Genomic DNA, 19,688 nt, shown 5'->3' on the forward strand with positions numbered 1-19,688 from the left:
TTTTTTTTAAGTTAATGTAATTTTTAAATGTTTATTTTATTGATTTTAGAGGGACAGAAAGGGAGAGAGAAAGAGACGGGAACATCGATCTGTTTCTATATGTGCCCTGACCGGGATCGAACTGCTGATTTAGTTTATCTGTACAAATCTATATTTAGGCATTTGATGACATGGTCACAGCATAAGAGAAGGAGCAATGCTATGTTTACATATATTTTTTTTGATGTCAGGATAAGGTTAATTATTATTAATTTATTTCATAAAAATTAGAATTCATTTTAATTAGAATTGTGCATGAAGTTTATTTGGATTATTTCCTTTTTTTTTTTAACATATACATTTTTACTTCACTGGAGGAGGGATCATGGATGCCCTGTTAGTCACAACATAGCCATCTTCTAATTCAATGCCTAGCACATAGTGAGCATTTAATAAAAATTTTATAAACTAAGTACAGATACTTTTTTTCAAAGCATGTCCAATGATGGTAGCAAACAATATTATTTATTTGTAAAACAATTTTATGAATGATTCCCTATCTTCTTAATGTAGTTTGGATTTGAATTTTAAAGTGCATTCTGTTTTTAAAAACATACAAACAAAACTCTATTGAATTAAAATTCCTGAGAAAAGATTTCTAGGAATTATCAAACTACATAGATAACCTAAGTTACTAATTAAAATTATGAGATTTTTTTTTCCTATTTCAAAGCTTCTGAGACTTTATTTATTTATTTATTTTACAAGACAGAGAGAGAGTCAGACAGGGACAGACAGACAGGAAAAGAAAGATGAGAAAGCATCAATCATTAGTTTTTTGTTGCGACACCTTAATTGTTCACTGATTGCTTTCTCATATGTGCCTTGACCATGAGCCTTCAGCAGACTGAGTAACCAACCCCTTGCTGGAGCCAGCGACCTTGGGCTCAAACTGGTGAGCTTTTGCTCAAACCAGATGAGCTTGTGCTCAAGCTGGCGACCTTGGGGTCTCGAACCTGGGTCCTTCCACATCCCCGTCCAACACTCTATCCACTGCGCCACTGCCTGGTCAGGCGCTTCTGAGACTATTTAAATATAACTTTTGAAGCATTGGGAAGAACATTCTGTCTTGGCATAGGCAAATGTATCTTTGGTTGATTTCCTTGTTAATTTAATTTGCTTTTCACAAATATGTTTTTACTCATAGTTACAACTTTATAGATACTCAGTTATCAATCACTATTTATTTATTTATTTTTTTTTTCAACTTTATATCCAGAATTTTTTTTTTTTTTTAATAAATTTTTATTAATGGTAATGGGATGACATTAATAAATCAGGGTACATATATTCAAAGAAAACATGTCTAGGTTATTTTGTCATCAAATTATGTTGCAAACCCCTCGCCCAAAGTCAGATTGTCCTCCGTCACCCTCTATCTAGTTCTCTGTGCCCCTCCCCCTCCCCCTAACTCTCTCCCTCCCTCCCTCCCATGTCCTCCCTCCCCCCCCACCCTTGGTAACCACCACACTCTTGTCCATGTCTCTTAGTCTCATTTTTATGTTCCACCAATGTATAGAATCATGTAGTTCTTGTTTTTTTCTGATTTGCTTATTTCACTCCTTATAATGTTATCAAGATCCCACCATTTTGCTGTAAATGATCTGATGTCATCATTTCTTATGGCTGAGTAGTATTCCATAGTGTATATGTGCCACATCTTCTTTATCCAGTCTTCTATTGAAGGGCTTTTTGGTTGTTTCCATGTCTTGGCCACTGTGAACAGTGCTGCAATGAACATGGGGCTACATGTGTCTTCACGTATCAATGTTTCTGAGTTTTTGGGGTATATACCCAGTAGAGGGATTGCTGGGTCATAAGGTAGTTCTATTTGCAGTTTTTTGAGGAACCACCATACTTTCCTCCATAATGGTTGTACTACTTTACAGTCCCACCAACAGTGAATGAGGGTTCCTTTTTCTCCACAGCCTCTCCAACATTTGCTATTACCCGTCTTGTTGATAATAGCTAATCTAACAGGAGTGAGGTGGTATCTCATTGTAGTTTTGATTTGCATTTCTCTAATAACTAATGAAGCTGAGCATCTTTTCATATATCTGTTGGCCATTTGTATCTCTTCCTGGGAGAAGTGTCTGTTCATGTCCTCTTCCCATTTTTTTATTGGATTGTTTGTTTGTTTGTTGTTGAGTTTTATGAGTTCTTTGTAAATTTTGGATATTAGGCCCTTATCTGAGCTGTCGTTTGAAAATATCAGTTCCCATATAGTTGGCTGTCTGTTTATTTTGATATCAGTTTCTCTTGCTGAGCAAAAACTTTTAATTCTGATGTAGTCCCATTCATTTATCTTTGCCTTCACTTCTCTTGCCATTGGAGTCAAGTTCATAAAATGTTCTTTAAAACCCAGGTCCATGATTTTAGTACCTATGTCTTCTTCTATGTACTTTATTGTTTCAGGTCTTATATTTAGGTCTTTGATCCATTTTGAATTAATTTTAGTACACGGGGACAGGCTGTAGTCGAGTTTCATTCTTTTGCATGTGGCTTTCCAGTTTTCCCAACACCATTTGTTGAAGAGGCTTTCTTTTCTCCATTGTGTGTTGTTGGCCCCTTTATCAAAGATTATTTGACCATATATATGTGGTTTTATTTCTGGGCTTTCTATTCTGTTCCATTGGTCTGAGTGTCTATTTTTTTGCCAGTACCATGCTGTTTTGATTATCGTGGCCCTATAATATAGTTTAAAGTCAGGTATTGTAATGCCCCCAGCTTCATTCTTTTTCCTTAGGATTGTTTTGGCTATTCGGGGTTTTTTATAGTTCCATATAAATCTGATGATTTTTTGTTCCATTTCTTTAAAAAATCTCATAGGGATTTTGATGGGAATTGCATTAAATTTGTATATTGCTTTGGGTAATATGGCCATTTTGATTATATTTATTCTTCCTATCCAAGAACAAGGAATATTTTTCCATCTCATTGTATCTTTTTCGATTTCCCTTAACAATGCTTTGTAATTTTCATTATATAGGTCCTTTACGTTCTTTGTTATGTTTATTCCTAGGTATTTTATTTTTTTTGTTGCAATCGTGAAGGGGATTATTTTTTTGAGTTCGTTTTCTAATATTTCATTGTTGGCATATAGAAAGGCTATGGACTTTTGTATGTTAATTTTGTATCCTGCGACCTTACTGTATTGGTTTATTGTTTCTAATAATCTTTTTGTGGAGTCCTTCGGGTTTTCGATGTATAGGATCATATCATCAGCAAAAAGTGATAGCTTTACTTCTTCTTTTCCGATATGGATGCCTTTTATTTCTTTGTCTTGTCTGATTGCTCTGGCCAGAACTTCTAGCACCACGTTGAATAAGAGTGGAGAGAGTGGACAACCCTGTCTTGTTCCTGATTTAAGGTAGAAAGTCCTCAGTTTTATGCCGTTTAATAGGATGTTGGCTGATGGTTTATCATATATGGCCTTTATCATGTTGAGATATTTTCCTTCTATACCCATTTTGTTGAGAGTCTTAAACATAAAATTGTGTTGTATTTTATCAAAAGCCTTTTCTGCATCTATTGATAAGATCATGTGGTTTTTGTTCTTTGTTTTGTTGATATGGTGTATTACGTTAACCGTTTTGCGTATGTTGAACCATCCTTGAGATTCTGGGATGAATGCCACTTGATCATGATGTATTATTTTTTTAATATGTTGTTGTATTCGGTTTGCCAGTATTTTGTTTAGTATTTTAGCATCTGTATTCATTAGAGATATTGGTCTGTAGTTTTCTTTCTTTGTGCCATCCTTGCCAGGTTTTGGTATGAGGGTTATGTTGGCCTCATAAAATGTGTTTGGAAGTATTGCTTCTTCTTCAATTTTTTGGAAGACTTTGAGTAGAATAGGAACCAAGTCTTCTTTGAATGTTTGATAGAATTCACTAGTATAACCTTCTGGGCCTGGACTTTTATTTTTGGGGAGATTTTTAATAGTTTTTTCTATTTCCTCCCTGCTGATTGGTCTGTTTAGGCTTTCTGCTTCTTAATGACTCAGTGTAGGAAGGTTGTATTGTTCTAGGAATTTATCCATTTCTTCTAGATTGTTGTATTTGGTGGCATATAATTTTTCATAGTATTCTACAATAATTCTTTGTATTTCTATGATGTCTGTGGTGATCTCTCCTCTTTCATTTTGGATTTTATTTATTTGAGTCCTGTGTCTTTTTTCCTTGGTGAGTCTTGCCAAGGGTTTGTCAATTTTGTTAATCTTTTCAAAGAACCAGCTCCTTGTTTTATTGATTTTTTCTATAGTTTTTCTGTTCTCTATTTCATTTATTTCTGCTCTGATTTTTATTATCTCCTTTCTTCGGCTGGTTTTGGGTTGTCTTTGTTCTTCTTTTTCTAGTTCCTTAAGGTGTGAAGTTAAGTGGTTTACTTCGGCTCTCTCTTGTTTGTTCATATAGGCCTGAAGTGATATGAACTTTCCTCTTATTACTGCTTTTGCTGCATCCCAGAGATTCTGATATGTCGTATTTTCATTTTCATTATTCTGTATATATCTTTTGATTTCTGCCCTTATTTCTTCTTTGACCCATTCATTTTTTAGAAGTATGTTGTTTAGTTTCCACATTTTTGTGGGTTTTTCCCCCTCTTTTTTGCAGTTGAATTCTAGTTTCAAGGCTTTATGATCAGAAAATATGCTTGGTACAATTTCAATTTTTCTAAATTTGCTGATATTGTCTTTGTGGCCCAACATATGGTCAATTCTTGAGAATGTTCCATGTACACTAGAGAAAAATGTATACTCTGTCGCTTTGGGATGAAGTGTCCTGTAGATGTCTATCATATCCAGGTGTTCTAGTATTTCGTTTAAGGCCACTATATCTTTATTGATTTTCTGTTTGGATGACCGATCTAGAGCCGTCAGCGGTGTATTGAGGTCTCCAAGTATGATTGTATTTTTGTTAGTTTTTGTTTTAAGGTCAATAAGTAGCTGTCTTATATATTTTGGTGCTCCTTGGTTTGGTGCATATATATTAAGGATTGTTATGTCTTCTTGATTCAACTTCCCCTTAATCATTATGAAATGACCATTTTTGTCTCTGAGTACTTTTTCTGTCTTGTAGTCAGCATTATTAGATATGAGTATTGCTACACCTGCTTTTTTTTGGGTGTTGTTTGCTTGGAGTATTGTTTTCCAGCCTTTCACTTTGAATTTGTTTTTATCCTTGTTGCTTAGATGTGTTTCTTGTAGGCAGCATATAGTTGGATTTTCTTTTTTAATCCATTCTGCTACTCTGTGTCTTTTTATTGGTAAGTTTAATCCATTTACATTTAGTGTAATTATTGACACTTGTGGGTTCCCTACTGCCATTTTATAAATTGCTTTCTGTTAATTTTGTATCTAGTTTGATTCTTCTCTTTTGTTTTTCTATCATTTGTTTTTGTTTGTTTGTGTTCCATACTTCTTTCCTCTGTTGCTACCTTTTTTAAGTCAAGTGTTTTTGTGGTGGTTTTTTTAAGGGTGGTTACCATTAAGTAATGAAAAGGGTACCTACCATATTCATTGTAGTACCCTATCTTATAAGTATTTCTGCACTTCATCATCCTTTGCTACTGTTAATCTCCATCCTCTCCCCCCTTTTTTTCCTTTGTTGTCACAGTTTAAGTTTGGTTTTATTGTGTTCTTGGTGGAGCTGTTACTTGTGGTGTTGTTTTCTTTTGTTCTTTGAATCTGGTTGGAAAACCCCCCTTAGTATTTCCTGGAGTGGGGGCTTTCTGTTGATAAATTCTCTCATCTTTTCTGTATTTGTGAATGTTTTTATATCTCCTTCATACTTGAAGGATAGCTTTGATGGGTATAGTATTCTTGGCTGAAAGTTCCTCTCTTTCAGGGCTTTAAATATTGGGGTCCACTCTCTTCTAGCTTGTAGAGTTTCTGCTGAGAAATCTGATGATAATCTAATAGGCCTTCCTTTATATGTTGTACTCTTCTTTTCCCTGGCTGCCTTGAGAATTTTTTCTTTGTCATTGGTTTGTGTCATCTTTATTATGATGTGCCTTGGAGTGGGTTTGTTGGGGTTAAGAAAACTTGGTGTTCTGTTTGCTTCTTGAATTTGAGGCTTTAGTTCCTTGCACTGGCTTGGGAAGTTCTCGTCTATTATTTGTTTGAGTATATTCTCCATTCCATTTTCTTTCTCTTCTCCCTCTGATATACCTATTATTCTTATGTTATTCTTTCTGATGGAGTCAGACAATTCCTGTAGGGCTTTCTCATTTTTTATTATTTTTGAGTCTCTTTCTTCTTCTCTCTGTTGTGCCTCAAGTTGTTTGTCTTCTATTTCACTAATCCTATCTTCAATCTGGGCTGTTCTGTTAGCTAAGCTTGTTACCTCGTTTTTCAGCTCGTGAATTGAGTTTTTCATTTCTGTTTGATTTGTTTTTATAGTTTCAATTTCCTTGGTAATATATTCTTTGTGTTCATTGAGTTGTTTTCTGATCTCCCTATATTGCCTTTCTGTGTTTTCTTGTATATCTCTGAGTATTTTTAAGATTTCTATTTTAAATTCTCTGTCATTTAGCTCCAAGGCTTCCAATATGTTAAGTCTTTTCTCCATAGATTTTTCCACATCTATTTGTGTTACCTCTCTTTCTTTTGTATCCATAATATTCGATTTCCTCTTTCTTATCGGCATCTGAGGGTGGTCTTATTGATAGCACTAATTAGAATTAATAAAGAGTAAAAAGAAAAAAAAAAAAGGGTAAAACACCCCACAAAAAAAAACAGTAATAATTTATTATTTCCCCCTTTTTTTCTCTCTTCTCTTTCCCTCCTCTCCCCTCCTCAGGGAAATATCGTGCCTATAATGGAGGGCCTGATTTGGGGTGAAGAGTTCAAGGGGCAAAAAAAGGGAGTAGGGACCTACTAAATGCAAAAAAAAAAAAAAAAAAAAAAAAGGAAGAAAATCTTAGACAAGCATAAGATGATTTGCTTGTATGTGATGGTCAACTAAGAGATATAATGAGAGGGATAAGAGGGAATCAGAAAAAAGGACCAAAAAAGAATAATAAAGAAGAAAAAATAAAAATAATAAGTAAAAATCTGTTGTATTAAGTGGAGCGAAGACTAAATACAATGGAGACCTTGGGTTGGGAGGACCCAAAATGCCACAAAAATAAACAATCAAGAGAAAAAAAAATAAAAACAAAAGCAAAAAAGAGAAATAAAGCCAAAAAAAAAGCCTTGAGTCCCAAATTAACTAATTTGTTCGTGATTGAGCATTATATGGGAGGAAAGTAAAATGAGAAAAGAAAAAACGAATAGAAAGGAAAAAATAAGAAAAAGAGAAAAACGAAGGAAGAAATAAAATAGGAGGAGAAAAAAACAAAATAAAGCAAGACAAAAAAAAAACAAAAGAGGAGAGAGTGAGAGTTAAGTGTTTTGGAGTATAACCTTAAAGGAGGGTGAGGATGAAGAAGAAAAATAAAATGCAACACTCATGGGTAGTGTAGTTCAAGAAAGGGGAAGCATAAGATGGGCAGAGAATAGAAGGACCGAGGTGGAGGAAATAAAGGCAAAAAGATAGAAGAAACAAACAACAACAACAACAAAAAAAGAAATTAGTGGATCAAGTTGTAAAGTCTGTGGGTTTTTCTTGATTTTGAGAGGTTAACTTCTTCCTTTTTCTTTTCTCTCCCTCTTCCTGGTCGGTGACTCTGTACCCCAGGCTCTGCCCCTGTGTCACTCTTAGGTAGGGATTTGCAGTTGATGGGATTCTATGGCAATGTCATATAATTGGCTTTAGTCTTGCTGGAAGTAAAGGCTTGTTGGCGTTTGCAGGGTCCAACGATGAGAGAGTTTGCTTTCCTGGATTCTCTCTCCTAGTCCCCCCTTTCTGAATGAGCAGCCTGGTGATCCAGCTATAAGGCTGCAACTGCTTCTGCCTGGGGAGTAAGAGGCTCAAAGAGCTGGGAAATCCCCACTCTATCCCCCACTCAGTGCAAGGCTTTGGGAAAGGCTCTGAGAGTCAGGGCCTCCAGTGTAATCAGGCGGGGGTGGGAGTCAATTGTTGTCAAGGTGACTGTTCAGCGCCTATCATTTAGTTGGACCTCTCAACCCAGGCTTTCCACACTTTGTAGCCTGTTTTTGCAGGGAAGAAGAGGCACTAGTCTCTGCTTACGACTAGTGTAGTATAGACCTTATTATCTTCCAAGTCCTTCTTGTTAGCGTTTATCCCTGAATATGGAGGCTCTATCAATCAGAAGTTGCCCCCGCCCCTTTAGCGAGAGGCACTAAAAAATATCACGCCTCTTGTCTTGGATCGCTGAACTGAGAGAGATCTTATCAATTAGAACCGAGGGTGCGCAGATTTTATGGGTTAAGCTAATTTCAGTGATTGGGTCGCAGCTGTGTTTCTGAAGGAATTTTAGGCTGCCTGCGTGCGCCCCTCCCCCAACGCTTGATTGTTAGCTTGAATGGCTGGGTGAGGTGCCCCGCCCATGGAGAGAATCTCCCAAGCCTCTCCCGCTCGCCCCGCTGCTGGCGGCTGGACCGCACCAGGCGCAGGATAATGGAGCCCCCTGGGTGTGCGGGCCAGTAGGGTGCCCTGGGCGCGTGGAATGCCCAAGGCACGTGCGCGAATGGGGCGCTCCGGGCTCCGGTGGCCGGCGACCCCCACTCGCAGTGTGCGGGCCGCTGGGAACGTCAGCGGTGCTCAACCGGACCGGGCGCGCGCAGCGGCTCGTGGCGGCCGCTCGCGGTGGCGGTTCGTGGTGGCGGTTCGCGGGGGTTCGCGGCAGCACGCGGGGGGCTCGCGGCGGCTTGCGGTTCCCAAGTATATGGGCTGACTCACCGCAGGCGCACTCCCTGGCGGCTTGAATGAGCGTCGCTGCGGTAGCTTCCTCCACACCCTCGTCTCTCAGATTCAAGTGATAACAGTCCTTTTGCTTTCAGTTTGTGTGGAACTCCGGAATGCTCCGAGGATAAATTTTTCTGTTTCTAGTTGATAAATTTGTTGTGATTTAGGGGAGAGCTGTCGGACTCGCTTCTCACGGCGCCATTTCCGTGACGTCACAATCACTATTTAGATGAAACAAAAACTATAAGAGTAATTCTAAGTATTCTACAGTTTTTAAAATCTTCATATTTACTTAATTAAATGAATATCACTTTGCAATAAAACACTTTTTAGAATGTTTTAATCACCATCCTAAATGATTTTTCATGCGACAGCATAATTTTCTTAAACCTAACCAGAAAATTAAAGACTTTGTGTTTTAACAATGTGATATTTCTTTGTGTTTCTCTGTGTAGGAGTAATAATAATATTTACATCTTCATGTTTTTTATGATTATTCCAACAATAAAATTTATAGATTTCTTTGGAACTTGATTATAAAAAAAAGAACTAAAAAAATTTTTTTTTGTCTTTTAGTTTGATGGAAATCACAATCTTCTGACAAAGCTTTCTCTGGAAGAGGAAAATTATCTTACTCAGTTGAAGTGTGAAAACCTTAAACAGTGAGTATTAAATTTACTTAAAATTGATGTTGCATCTTTCTCTGCACACTAATCATTTTTAAAATACGTTTTGTTTAAAAAGAAAATTAGAACAGATAGATGCAGAAAATAAAGAGCTTGAAAAGAAGCTGGAAAACCAAGAAGAATGTCTTAAGCACAGCAGTCTGAAGTTTAGAGAGAAGTCCGCTCAGTCCTCGGCCCTGGCCAGACAGCTGGAGGCTGCTCTAGAAGAAGGAAGACGAAAGGTACAGATGGCCTTTATTTAGAAACTTTTTAATCAGCTTACCAAAGAGTCCTCTTTTTAAGCAGACAATATCTCATCTCGCCAAAACTACAGTTATTGTTTTTATCCTGATGACAGGGTGAAGGGAGCAATTACATTTTTGTTTTTACCTACTTTTGCCTTGTGGAGCTAAACAGATATATTGGTCCGGAGTAATGATGATGTGGCTGGGTAAAGGGTGGAGATAGAAAGCGCTCTGAAGGGGTTCTCCTCCCTTCCGCTTCCCTTTTTAAAAAAATAAAACCAAAGCAATGTGCAAAGTATTGAACACTTTGGTTTTGATCAGATTCCAGTGTGCAGTAAAGCTCAACTCTTTTGGCAAATATTACTGCATACATAAATACATGCAAAATTAAATGGCAGTAAAATCCATTTGGTTAGCATTTAGTTAATATCTTGCTGTGTGTCTGTATTCATCCTTGAGATGCAAACAGAGTTAGACCTAGCTTTTAGCTCTGAGGAAAGTCACTGACCGGGAGGGAAATAACATGTGAACAAATAAGCGTCCTCCAGCATGTAGATGCTCCTATGAAGGGAGGGTCCAGGCCGTGCCACCTGGGCGTGAGGAGAAATGATTCAGGAAGATCTTAGAGAAGAGGTAAATTTATGAAATGATTTGAAAATGTAATCTTGAAAGGACATGAGGTTGGACATGGTGTCCAACAGGAACTGTTTGAATTGTGTCCTGGTACAGTATACACTGATGCAGGACAAATTACTTCTCTAAGTTTTAGTTTCTTTTTTTCTTTCTTTTTAGGAAGAGAGAGAGGGACAGATAGGGACAGACAGACAGGAAGGGAGAGAGATGAGAAGCATCAACTTATAATTGTAGCATCTTAGATGTTCATTGATTGCTTTCTCATATGTGCCTTGACCGGGAGACTCCAACTGAGCCTGTGACCCCTTGTTCAAGTCAGTGACCTTGAGCTAGAGCCAGCAACTATGGGGCCATGGCTATGATCCCACGCTCAAGCCAGCAACCCCGTGATCAGACTGGTGAGCCCACACTCAAACCTGCAACCTCAGGGTTTTGAACCTGGGTCCATAGCATACCAGGCCAATGCTCTATTCACCTTGCCACTGCCTGGTAAGGCTCAACTTTTGTTTCTTAACTGATAAAATGGGGATGATGAGTTTCCTCATAGGCTTGAATGATGCTAAGAAGAGATCACTATACCCTGATTACTTTCATATTTGAATCTCTACCCCAGACTTCTCTGTCCCCTGAAATCTAGACTCATATAGTCTGCTATTTATTTGACATCTCCACTTAACAGAGGCATCTCACACTTCACATGTTTAACACCAAATTCTGAATCATTCCTTCTAACCTCTCTTCCAACCATAGTCTTTCCAAAGACTGTTAATGGCACTTCTACAAAAGTCAGATAAAATCTGATATCCTTGATATGTGTGGCTCTTATATCACAAGTGTCATATAATTTTTTTTAACTTTGGGAACTAACTTAAACTGATATTGAAGGACACATCATTGATTAAAAGCCAAGTAGTAAAGTGTACTGCCATAGGTAGAATTTTAATTTCTCAGCACCACTAGCCTTTCGAGGAAAATAAGAAGTGAATTTATCTTGGGTTTAGCCTAAGTGGACTTTGGAAATGCTAGTTGTTCTCAGATTCCTGCTCAGAAGTGTTCAGAGTTGGCCCTAGCTGTTTGGCTCAATGGTAGAGTGTCGGCCTTGCATGTGGATGTCCTGGGTTCAATTCCCGGTCAGGGCACACAGGAGAAGTGACCATCTGCTTCTCCACCCTTCCTCCTTCCCTTTCTCTTTCTCTCTCTTTCTGTCTCTCTCTCCTTCTTTCTCTTTCTTCCCCTCCCACAGCCATGGCTTGATTAATTTTGAGTTCATTGGCTCTGTGGAACCTCTGCCTCAGGTGCTAAAAATAGCTAGTTGTGAGCATTGCCCCAGATGGGCAGAGCATCAGCCCCAGATGGGGGATGCTGGGTGGATCTCAGTCCGGGTGCATGCAAGAGTCTGTCTCTCAGTCCCCCACCCCCTGGGAAAAAATAAAACTGTTCAGAGTCCCCTGAGGTGCACATTCTCTTTTTTTCTCTCCTGCTACAGTGGATTATGGGGCTGTCTGTAGTTCCTGCCCTGTGAGGAGTGCTGTCACTACACTGTCACTATTGTCTACACTGAGGGACATGGTCAAGGGCATAGATATTTTTTCCGAAGGCTCTTTCTTCCACAGCTTCAGATCCTGCAGCCTGCCTCACTTACAGTGAACCTTAGAATTTGTGCACAGGACATGTTTATAAATCACTTTATAATAATTTAGAACTGAATCCATTGGAGTTATATTAGTAGACAGTCCCTCCCACTAGCTCCTTGATCCTGCCTGCATTCTCATTGTTGTGGTTCCAACCCAATATTCTTGCAAATAGACTCCCACATATCTGAATCCTTGGATGTATACTGTCTACTAAATAAGCAGTCAGAGAAATATGAGAACTCAAATTCAGGTCACTTTGAAAGTAAATGAATGAAAAATCAACTCTTTTGTGTGTGTGTGTGTGTGTGTGTGTAATGTAGTTATCACCCGCCCTGCCCCCAACTGTATCCATACAAGTCAATAATCAGCATTGAATGAGAACTCTCTATGTTCCAGCATTACTGACACCATAGTAAATATAAATACTTCAAAGAAGAAATTGATTTTTGGAAAAGAAAAAACACCTACTGGTCACAGAGCAGTGCAAACGCACCTCTTCTATCTCAGGTCATTCTGCAGATCCTTATACTGTATGTGCTTTCTTAACTTAGAATGACCTTAACCATTTTCTAGTTAGATTGTCTAGCATCCAATTGATATCGATTGGAGAAAAGAGGGATAGTGGAACTATGTTAATGCTTTAAATTATACTTTTTAAAAAGCACATTTAGTTACTTTACTCTTTTAATGAAAATTACAGGTTTCTGAAGAAATAGAGAAAAATTCATCTAGAGAAAGGGCTTTACAAATTAAAATATTAGATCTGGAAACTGAGCTTAGAAAGAAAAATGAAGAACAGAATCAACTTGTTTGCAAAATAAACAGTGTAAGTATTAGTATGACATATATTTTAATAAAAAATAAATTAGCATTTAACATTTTATATTAGTTTACTTAAACAGTTTAAGTACAAAGGAAAATCAGGGCTATTTCTTTACTAATACTATTATAAATAACAAATAATATAGATCACAAAAATTAAAAATGTCAGGATTATGCCAAAGAATTATTATTCTTGGTCCTGGCCAGTTGGCTCAGTGGTAGAGCGTCAGCACTGTGTGTGAATGTCCTGGGTTCAATTCCCAATCAGGGCACACAGAAGCAGCAACCATCTGCTTTTCTACCCCCTCCCCTTTTCCCTTCTCTCTCTCTCTCTTCCCCTTCCACAGCCTTGGCTCATTGATTCAAGTGTGTTGGGCCCTGGTGCTGAGGATGGCTCCATGGCCTCACCTCAAGTGCTAAAATAGCTCAGTTGCCGAGCAACTGAGCAACGGTCCCAGATGGGCAGAACATGGCCAGATGGGAGGCTTGCAGGTGGATTCCTCATTGGTATGCATGCAGGAGTCTGTCTCTCTGCCTCCCTACCTCTCACTTAATAATAATAAAAAAGAAAAAAGAATTATTATCCTCAGACTTGGTGGCTTCTATTACATTTACCCCAATATCCCATCAGGCCCTTTCCCTACATATTACTTTTGTATGACAGCTGCTTAATGGAAGTTACAGATATAATCTACTTATTTATTTTCTAGTGTGATATTTTCATTTTAAGATAAACACAATTTAAACAGTCATTATAAGTTAGATTTTAATACCTGTCTTTAATAATGAATATTGTATTTTAGAAAGTTATAATTTGTCATTAAGTAAATACTCTGTGTTGTTATATCTGCATATGAGGTGGATGCTTTCCACTCTGCCATGAAATGAGAATACCAAATTGGCTGTGTTTAATTAGTCTCCTTATGTTTTTTCCTAAATATTCATGAAATAGCCAACTGGCATAAAATACTGTGACAGCTACCACTAGTCATGACTAAATTACTTGAAAACTGTCTACTTAACAATGACAAATAAAATAATGATGCTTTATTTTTTTTTAGCAGCTGGAGACTCCATGAAAACTAATTTTTCATTCCCAAGTGTCTAAAATGTTGAAAACCTGAAAAGTTCAAAAGTTAAAAGATATTTTTGGCATGCAATATTAATTTTATCACCATCAGAAGTTCCATGGCAGTTTAATCAGAACAAAACATTTTTACTTTGAATTTAGCACAGGCCTTCCTTTATTTCTAAACTTTTTATTTTACTCATCAAAATTGCTGATGTTATAAATATGTGTGCTTTTGTGTAGTTAAAACTTCTGAAAAAATAAAATAAGTACACTAAGATGAGATGGGTTTTGCTATAATGTGCCCAATACTTGGCTAAAGCTGCCAAAGTAAGTAGGTTTAAGTCTTGATGTTTTATAAGCCTGATTATTCTTCTAGCAGTAAAAATCTAGAATTGTAAGCACAGATTTAGACATTGTTGGAAAATACAGTATGTCCATAAAGTCATGGTGCACTTTTGACTGGTCACAGGAAAGCAATAAAAGACTGTAGAAATGTGAAATCTGCATTAAATAAAAGGAAAGCCCTCCCAGTTTCTGTAGGATGATGATGTAGCAGCATGTGCACATGCGCAGATGATGATGTAACACCGTGTATACAGCGCAGCAGCCCACGGCTATGCCACTTGAGATGTGGACGGTACAGAGGAAAGTTCAATGTATTCTGTGGCTTGGTAAATTCGGATCCATGACCAAAGTGCAACATGAATATCGGTGCGTTTATAACAAAGTGCCACCACATAGGAATAACATTACTCGGTGGGATAAGCAGTTGAAGAAAACCGGCAGTTTGGTGGAGAAACCCCGTTCTGGTAGGCCATCAGTCAGTGACGAGTCTGTAGAGGCTATACGGGATAGCTATCTAAGGAGCCCTAAAAAATCTGTGCGTGAGCCCACATCGAACTGCACTGAATAGGTATGAAACTGGGAGAGTTTTCCTTTTATTTGGTGCAGATTTCACATTTCTATCGTCTTTTGTTGCTCTCCTGTGACCAGTCAAAAGTGCACCATGAATTTACAGACACACTGTATATTTATTTATTCTGTCCTTCCAGGAAACAGTTCAGTGGGCAGTTCAATATTTATTTTTGTATACATGCCTTAGCTCCAGTTGAATCATAAGCACCGAGAGCCTGCCTCATAACTGATTGTATCCTGGTGTCTTCCACTGTGCCCTGCCCATAGTAGCAGCCTCTCCTGCGGGGAGCACACTCAAGGGTGACTTCAGCAGCTAAACCCAGGCCAACCTTCCTGAAGCCTGAAATGAATTTGGAGTCTTGTGTGTTATCCTAAAGCAGGGGTCCCCAAACTACGGTCCGCGGGCCGCATGCGGCCCCCTGAGGCCATTTATCTGCCCCCACCGCACTTCTGGAAGGGGCACCTCTTTCATTGGTGGTCAGTGAGAGGAGCACTGTATGTGGCAGTGCTGCAAAACGCAGTGTCGCTCATGTACAGTACTACTTCCGGTGACTCAGGACGCACACATCACAGCTCCGGAAGCGCGTCATATCACTTGTTACAGCTAGCAGTGACAAATATGGAACCAGACATTGACCATCTCATTAGCCAAAAGCAGGCCCATAGTTCCCATTGAAATACTGGTCAGTTTGTTGATTTAAATTTACTTGTTCTTTATTTTAAATATTGTATTTGTTCCCGTTTTGTTTTTTTACTTTAAAATAAGATATGTGCAGTGTGCATAGGGATTTGTTCATAGTTTTTTTTATTGTCTGGCCCTCCAACGGTCTGAGGGACAGTGAACTGGCCCCCTGTGTAAAGAGTTTGGGGACCCCTGTCCTAAAGTTTATATGCACATTTTGCATTCTACCCAACAATATGTGTGTTTGTATTAGTATTTTTCCCTTCAAATTGTTGAGTAAAACAGATGCTCCAGAAAGATTCACTATAGTCATTCCATGACTTTGTGTAGCTCAACCTAGCCCATTGCTTCACACCACCCCACTTCACCTGAGGGACAGCAAGCATTGCTCAGCTTCAGAAGGTTATCAGGTATTACTGAACACCTTATGTGAAGGAGATAAAAGATTTTTATTCTCAAGGTGCCTACAGTTTAGTTGGAAGCTAAATGATATTTGCAGCCTATCTAAAGTATTTCTAGTGAACAACAGATCTACTTGGAAATTTATATGCAGCTAAATATTTTTTAAAATACATTATTAGGTTTTTAATTTTCTTCAAATAAAGAACACCTATAATATTAAGAGTTCTTTTTATTAATGAAAGAATCTAAAAATAAAATATTTATGGCTTGACCTGTGGTGGCACAATGGATAATGCTTTGACTTTGAACGCTGAGGTCGCCGGTTTGAAACCCTGGGCTTGCCTGGTCAAGGCACATATGGGAGTTGATGCTTCCTATCCTCCCTCCTTTCTCTCTCTCTTTCTCTGTTTCTCTAAAAATGAATAAATAAAATCTAAAAAGATATATATTATCAAAACTAGAATTCTGTTCACTTTTAAGATAGCAAAAGTCATTTTAATGCTATAAAATATGAATTTTTAGGCAAAGAAAATGGCAAAAACAAGTATTAAAATGTCATGTTAAATGTTAGAGAAATTAGGTGTCACAGTTTTATATAAAAACCATGTATTAAGTTATGTTAGTATGTAATAATTTGGGAATAAGTGAATATATATTACAACGAAGTATATCACAGTAAATATCAACCATATACATGCTTTAGTTATTTCAGATTTTAAAGAAAAGTGAGCAGCTCTCAGATAAGTTATTTATAAACACATCAGCTATTAGGACTCTCTTTTTAAAAATTAAAAGTCATGTAGCCAATTACTATATATATAAATTTTATATTATGGGTATCCTTTGATATGAATATCATTATTAATTATCTTTCTTTTTTTATTTAGAAAACACAGTATCAGGAAGGATGTTTGAAAGAAATACAACATAGTCTTGAAAAGTCGGAGAATGAAAACGAGAGTATTAAGAATTATTTACAGTTTCTTAAAACTTCTTATGTAACAATGTTTGGATAGATTGGTGAATTTATTTTCTATAAACAATAGGTTTTTACTGTGAGTCAAAAAAGTGATTAGGTGAAATATACTATCTGTTGCTATACTTCATGATTTGTCGGTGGTGTTATTAGAATTTTTATGTAAAGATTTTAAAACATAATTTATTATCCAGTTGAAACTTATTACAAGATAGATGTTAGCATTCTTTTTTGTGGATAATTTTCACTTAGCTCCAGTTTAATTTCTGGTTGGTTTTTACAATTTTTTATGGATACACAAAAGAAATAGGGATTATTCTTAGTGTGTTTGTAGCCACCCTCCAGGTGAATTTGTAATAAATCTACGCTAATTATGAGCCAAATACATAATTTTAAATAATGTATATCATTGGTTTACATTGTGTTGCTATATATACATATATATAAATACAAAAGATTAATTTTTAATAATGACATAATTACATATTTTCTCAAGATACCCCATGTCTTGATGTACTTAATATATTTTCAAGTATATGTTAAGATACCATTATAATTTCTGTGAGGTTTTAACTTTACAATTATAAGTCATAGCTATTAAATGCCAACTGACATTTGAAAACAGGTTGTCCCAGGGCCAGCTCACATGAGATGATCAAAATAAGCACCCCCATTAAGAAGCTTCAGCGTAAGGTCTTTATTTTTGAGATGACGAAGAAGAGATACCAAGAACTTGCTTCTCATAACGTACCGCACTATGTGCCAAGGCAGAACACTCTACAAGAGGGTAGGTATAGTTGACAAGGGATCACGTAATAGTGATTCCTTTCAGGTAATGGCTTGAGAGCTGTTTATTCAAAAGACTCAGTTCTCAGAATATCCTTCAAAGAGGCAAGTCCAGCCTGTGAACAAAGCTGTCTTCCCAAGAGGTTTTATTCTCTTCTTCGATCAGAAATGAGGGCCTGCTTTTCTCTAGTTCCCTCAGTTCTAAGACTGCCATATCATCCACAGGGTCTTACTTCCCAGTGACCAGATTGCTTCATAGTATTTTTCTTATAATAGCAAAATATAGTAATTTCAGAAGCTTACCGCATTTTCCCCCAACATTTGCTAACAGTATTAATGTTGCTTATTTTTTTAAATCATAGTACTTGTGGTACTAAAACACTTGCTTGACCCTTGTGGTCATTTTTTCATCTCCTATAGCAAAAGGAACCTTAAATACTGAGGTGAAAGGAAATTAAGCTTCTTGAGTATTGTTCACTGGACTCTGGGCTCCTTAAGGTGGAATCCAATCTTACTCATATTTCTGTTCTAACTATTACACAGTATTTGGTAAAAGTAGATACTCAATTGATGTTGGCAGATAGATAGATGGATAGATGTTGAAAAAGGGAGGTATTAGATATGTTTTAGATATGAAAAATTGTAAACCTAGGGGCTTAACCACTATGGTTGTGCTATAAAACTTTTCAGATTTAAAGTCAGCATTTGAACTCAAATCTTCCAATTCCAAAGTTAAAGTCGTATGCACGGCGCTCTTTTTCTGTTGCAAACAGTGGAAGCACAGCCACTCAGCAGCAACAATGCTATTATTTATTGAGTACTTACTATGTGCCAGAAAAAGGTCTGGGTGTGGTACATGTATTGTCTCATTTAATCTTTATGTCTAATGAGACAAGTGCTATTGACTCTTTTTCCACTTCATAGGAAACCAAAACATAAAAAGGTTAAGTGACTTATACAAAGACTAGTGGCAGGCACCCAAATCTCTGCTCTTACCCATGACCATACTACTTTTGTATATATTTCAAAAATAAAGGTAATGTTTTTGTCCAACAGTCATGCATTTGCCTCATCTATGTATACAATCTCTTTTTTATATATTTAATTTGCACCAAAGTAATTTGTGCATATGACATTTAAAAATTGGTTCCTGTGCCTGACCAGGCAATGGCGCAGTGGATAGAGCATTGGACTGGGATGTGGAGGACCCAGGTTCAAGACCCCAAGGTCGCCAGCTTGGGCATGGGCTCATCTGGTTTGAGCAAAGCTCACCAGCTTGAACCCAAGGTCGCTGGCTCGAGCAAGGGGTTACTCAGTCTGTTGAAGGCCCACGGTCAAGGCACATATGAGAAAGCAATCAATGAACAACCTAGGTGTCACAACGAAAAACTGATGATTGATGCTTCTCATTTCTCTCCGTTCCTGTCTGTCTGTCCCTGTCTACCCCTCTCTCTGACTCTCTCTCTGTCTCTGAAAAAAAAAAAAAAATTGGTTCCTGCAATGGTTTAGATAGACTGGAAGGAAAAGACTGCTACAGAGTCCCTAAGGTTGGTACTCAGACATTGGTGACACGAGATGACAAAGGAATTTCACCTGTCCCTGGAAGAACTTCAACAATTTCTGTGCTTAATGTTTCCATGTGAAGTATTAGGTAGACGTTGGGCTTTCTGGTGTGTGAACCAAACTCAGTGTTAGGGAGGTCCAGAGCCAGTGCCCTGGTGTCCCTAAGCAGTGTCTTTGTTTCTAACTCTCCATTGTCCCAGAATTAATGCCCATGTCTAACCGGTGGTACTATAGCCTAACAGGACTTTCTCTTCATCCTTAATATTCGAGGCCTTGTGACTTTCTTACATTCTCGAAGTTTTCCTCCATTGTTTGTGATCACCTCTGTCTCTCTTCTTTATTTCATCTGCTGGATATGACCTCATCAAGCTGGACTTTGTTCTCATGCATCAATCATGCAGTTTCTTATGAGGTATATTCTTCTACCTGATTTTTCTGACCATT

At 37.6% G+C, this 19,688-nt stretch overlaps 1 protein-coding gene across 13 annotated transcripts in view; it reads left to right on the forward strand.

Annotated features, from left to right (window-relative positions):
- Window positions 1–19,092, forward strand: part of ODF2L (outer dense fiber of sperm tails 2 like) — a 78,475-nt gene extending 59,383 nt beyond the window's left edge. For 9 of the 13 annotated variants that reach the window (XM_066268745.1, XM_066268754.1, XM_066268755.1 and 6 more), the window contains 4 exons: window positions 9,426–9,511; window positions 9,594–9,756; window positions 12,727–12,852; window positions 16,807–19,092. In XM_066268745.1, coding sequence (XP_066124842.1) covers window positions 9,426–9,511; window positions 9,594–9,756; window positions 12,727–12,852; window positions 16,807–16,935 — 504 coding nt within the window. In that variant the 3' untranslated portion in view covers window positions 16,936–19,092. Of the gene's footprint in view, window positions 1–9,425; window positions 9,512–9,593; window positions 9,757–12,726; window positions 12,853–13,195; window positions 13,599–13,909; window positions 14,366–16,806 lie in introns of those variants that run through there. The other 4 variants (XM_066268751.1, XM_066268758.1, XM_066268749.1 and 1 more) reach the window with 3 other exon arrangements.
- The last annotated feature ends 596 nt before the right edge of the window (window positions 19,093–19,688 follow it).

Source organism: Saccopteryx bilineata, chromosome 3 (genome assembly GCF_036850765.1).
Source record: "Saccopteryx bilineata isolate mSacBil1 chromosome 3, mSacBil1_pri_phased_curated, whole genome shotgun sequence".
Taxonomy (NCBI): domain Eukaryota; kingdom Metazoa; phylum Chordata; class Mammalia; order Chiroptera; family Emballonuridae; genus Saccopteryx; species Saccopteryx bilineata.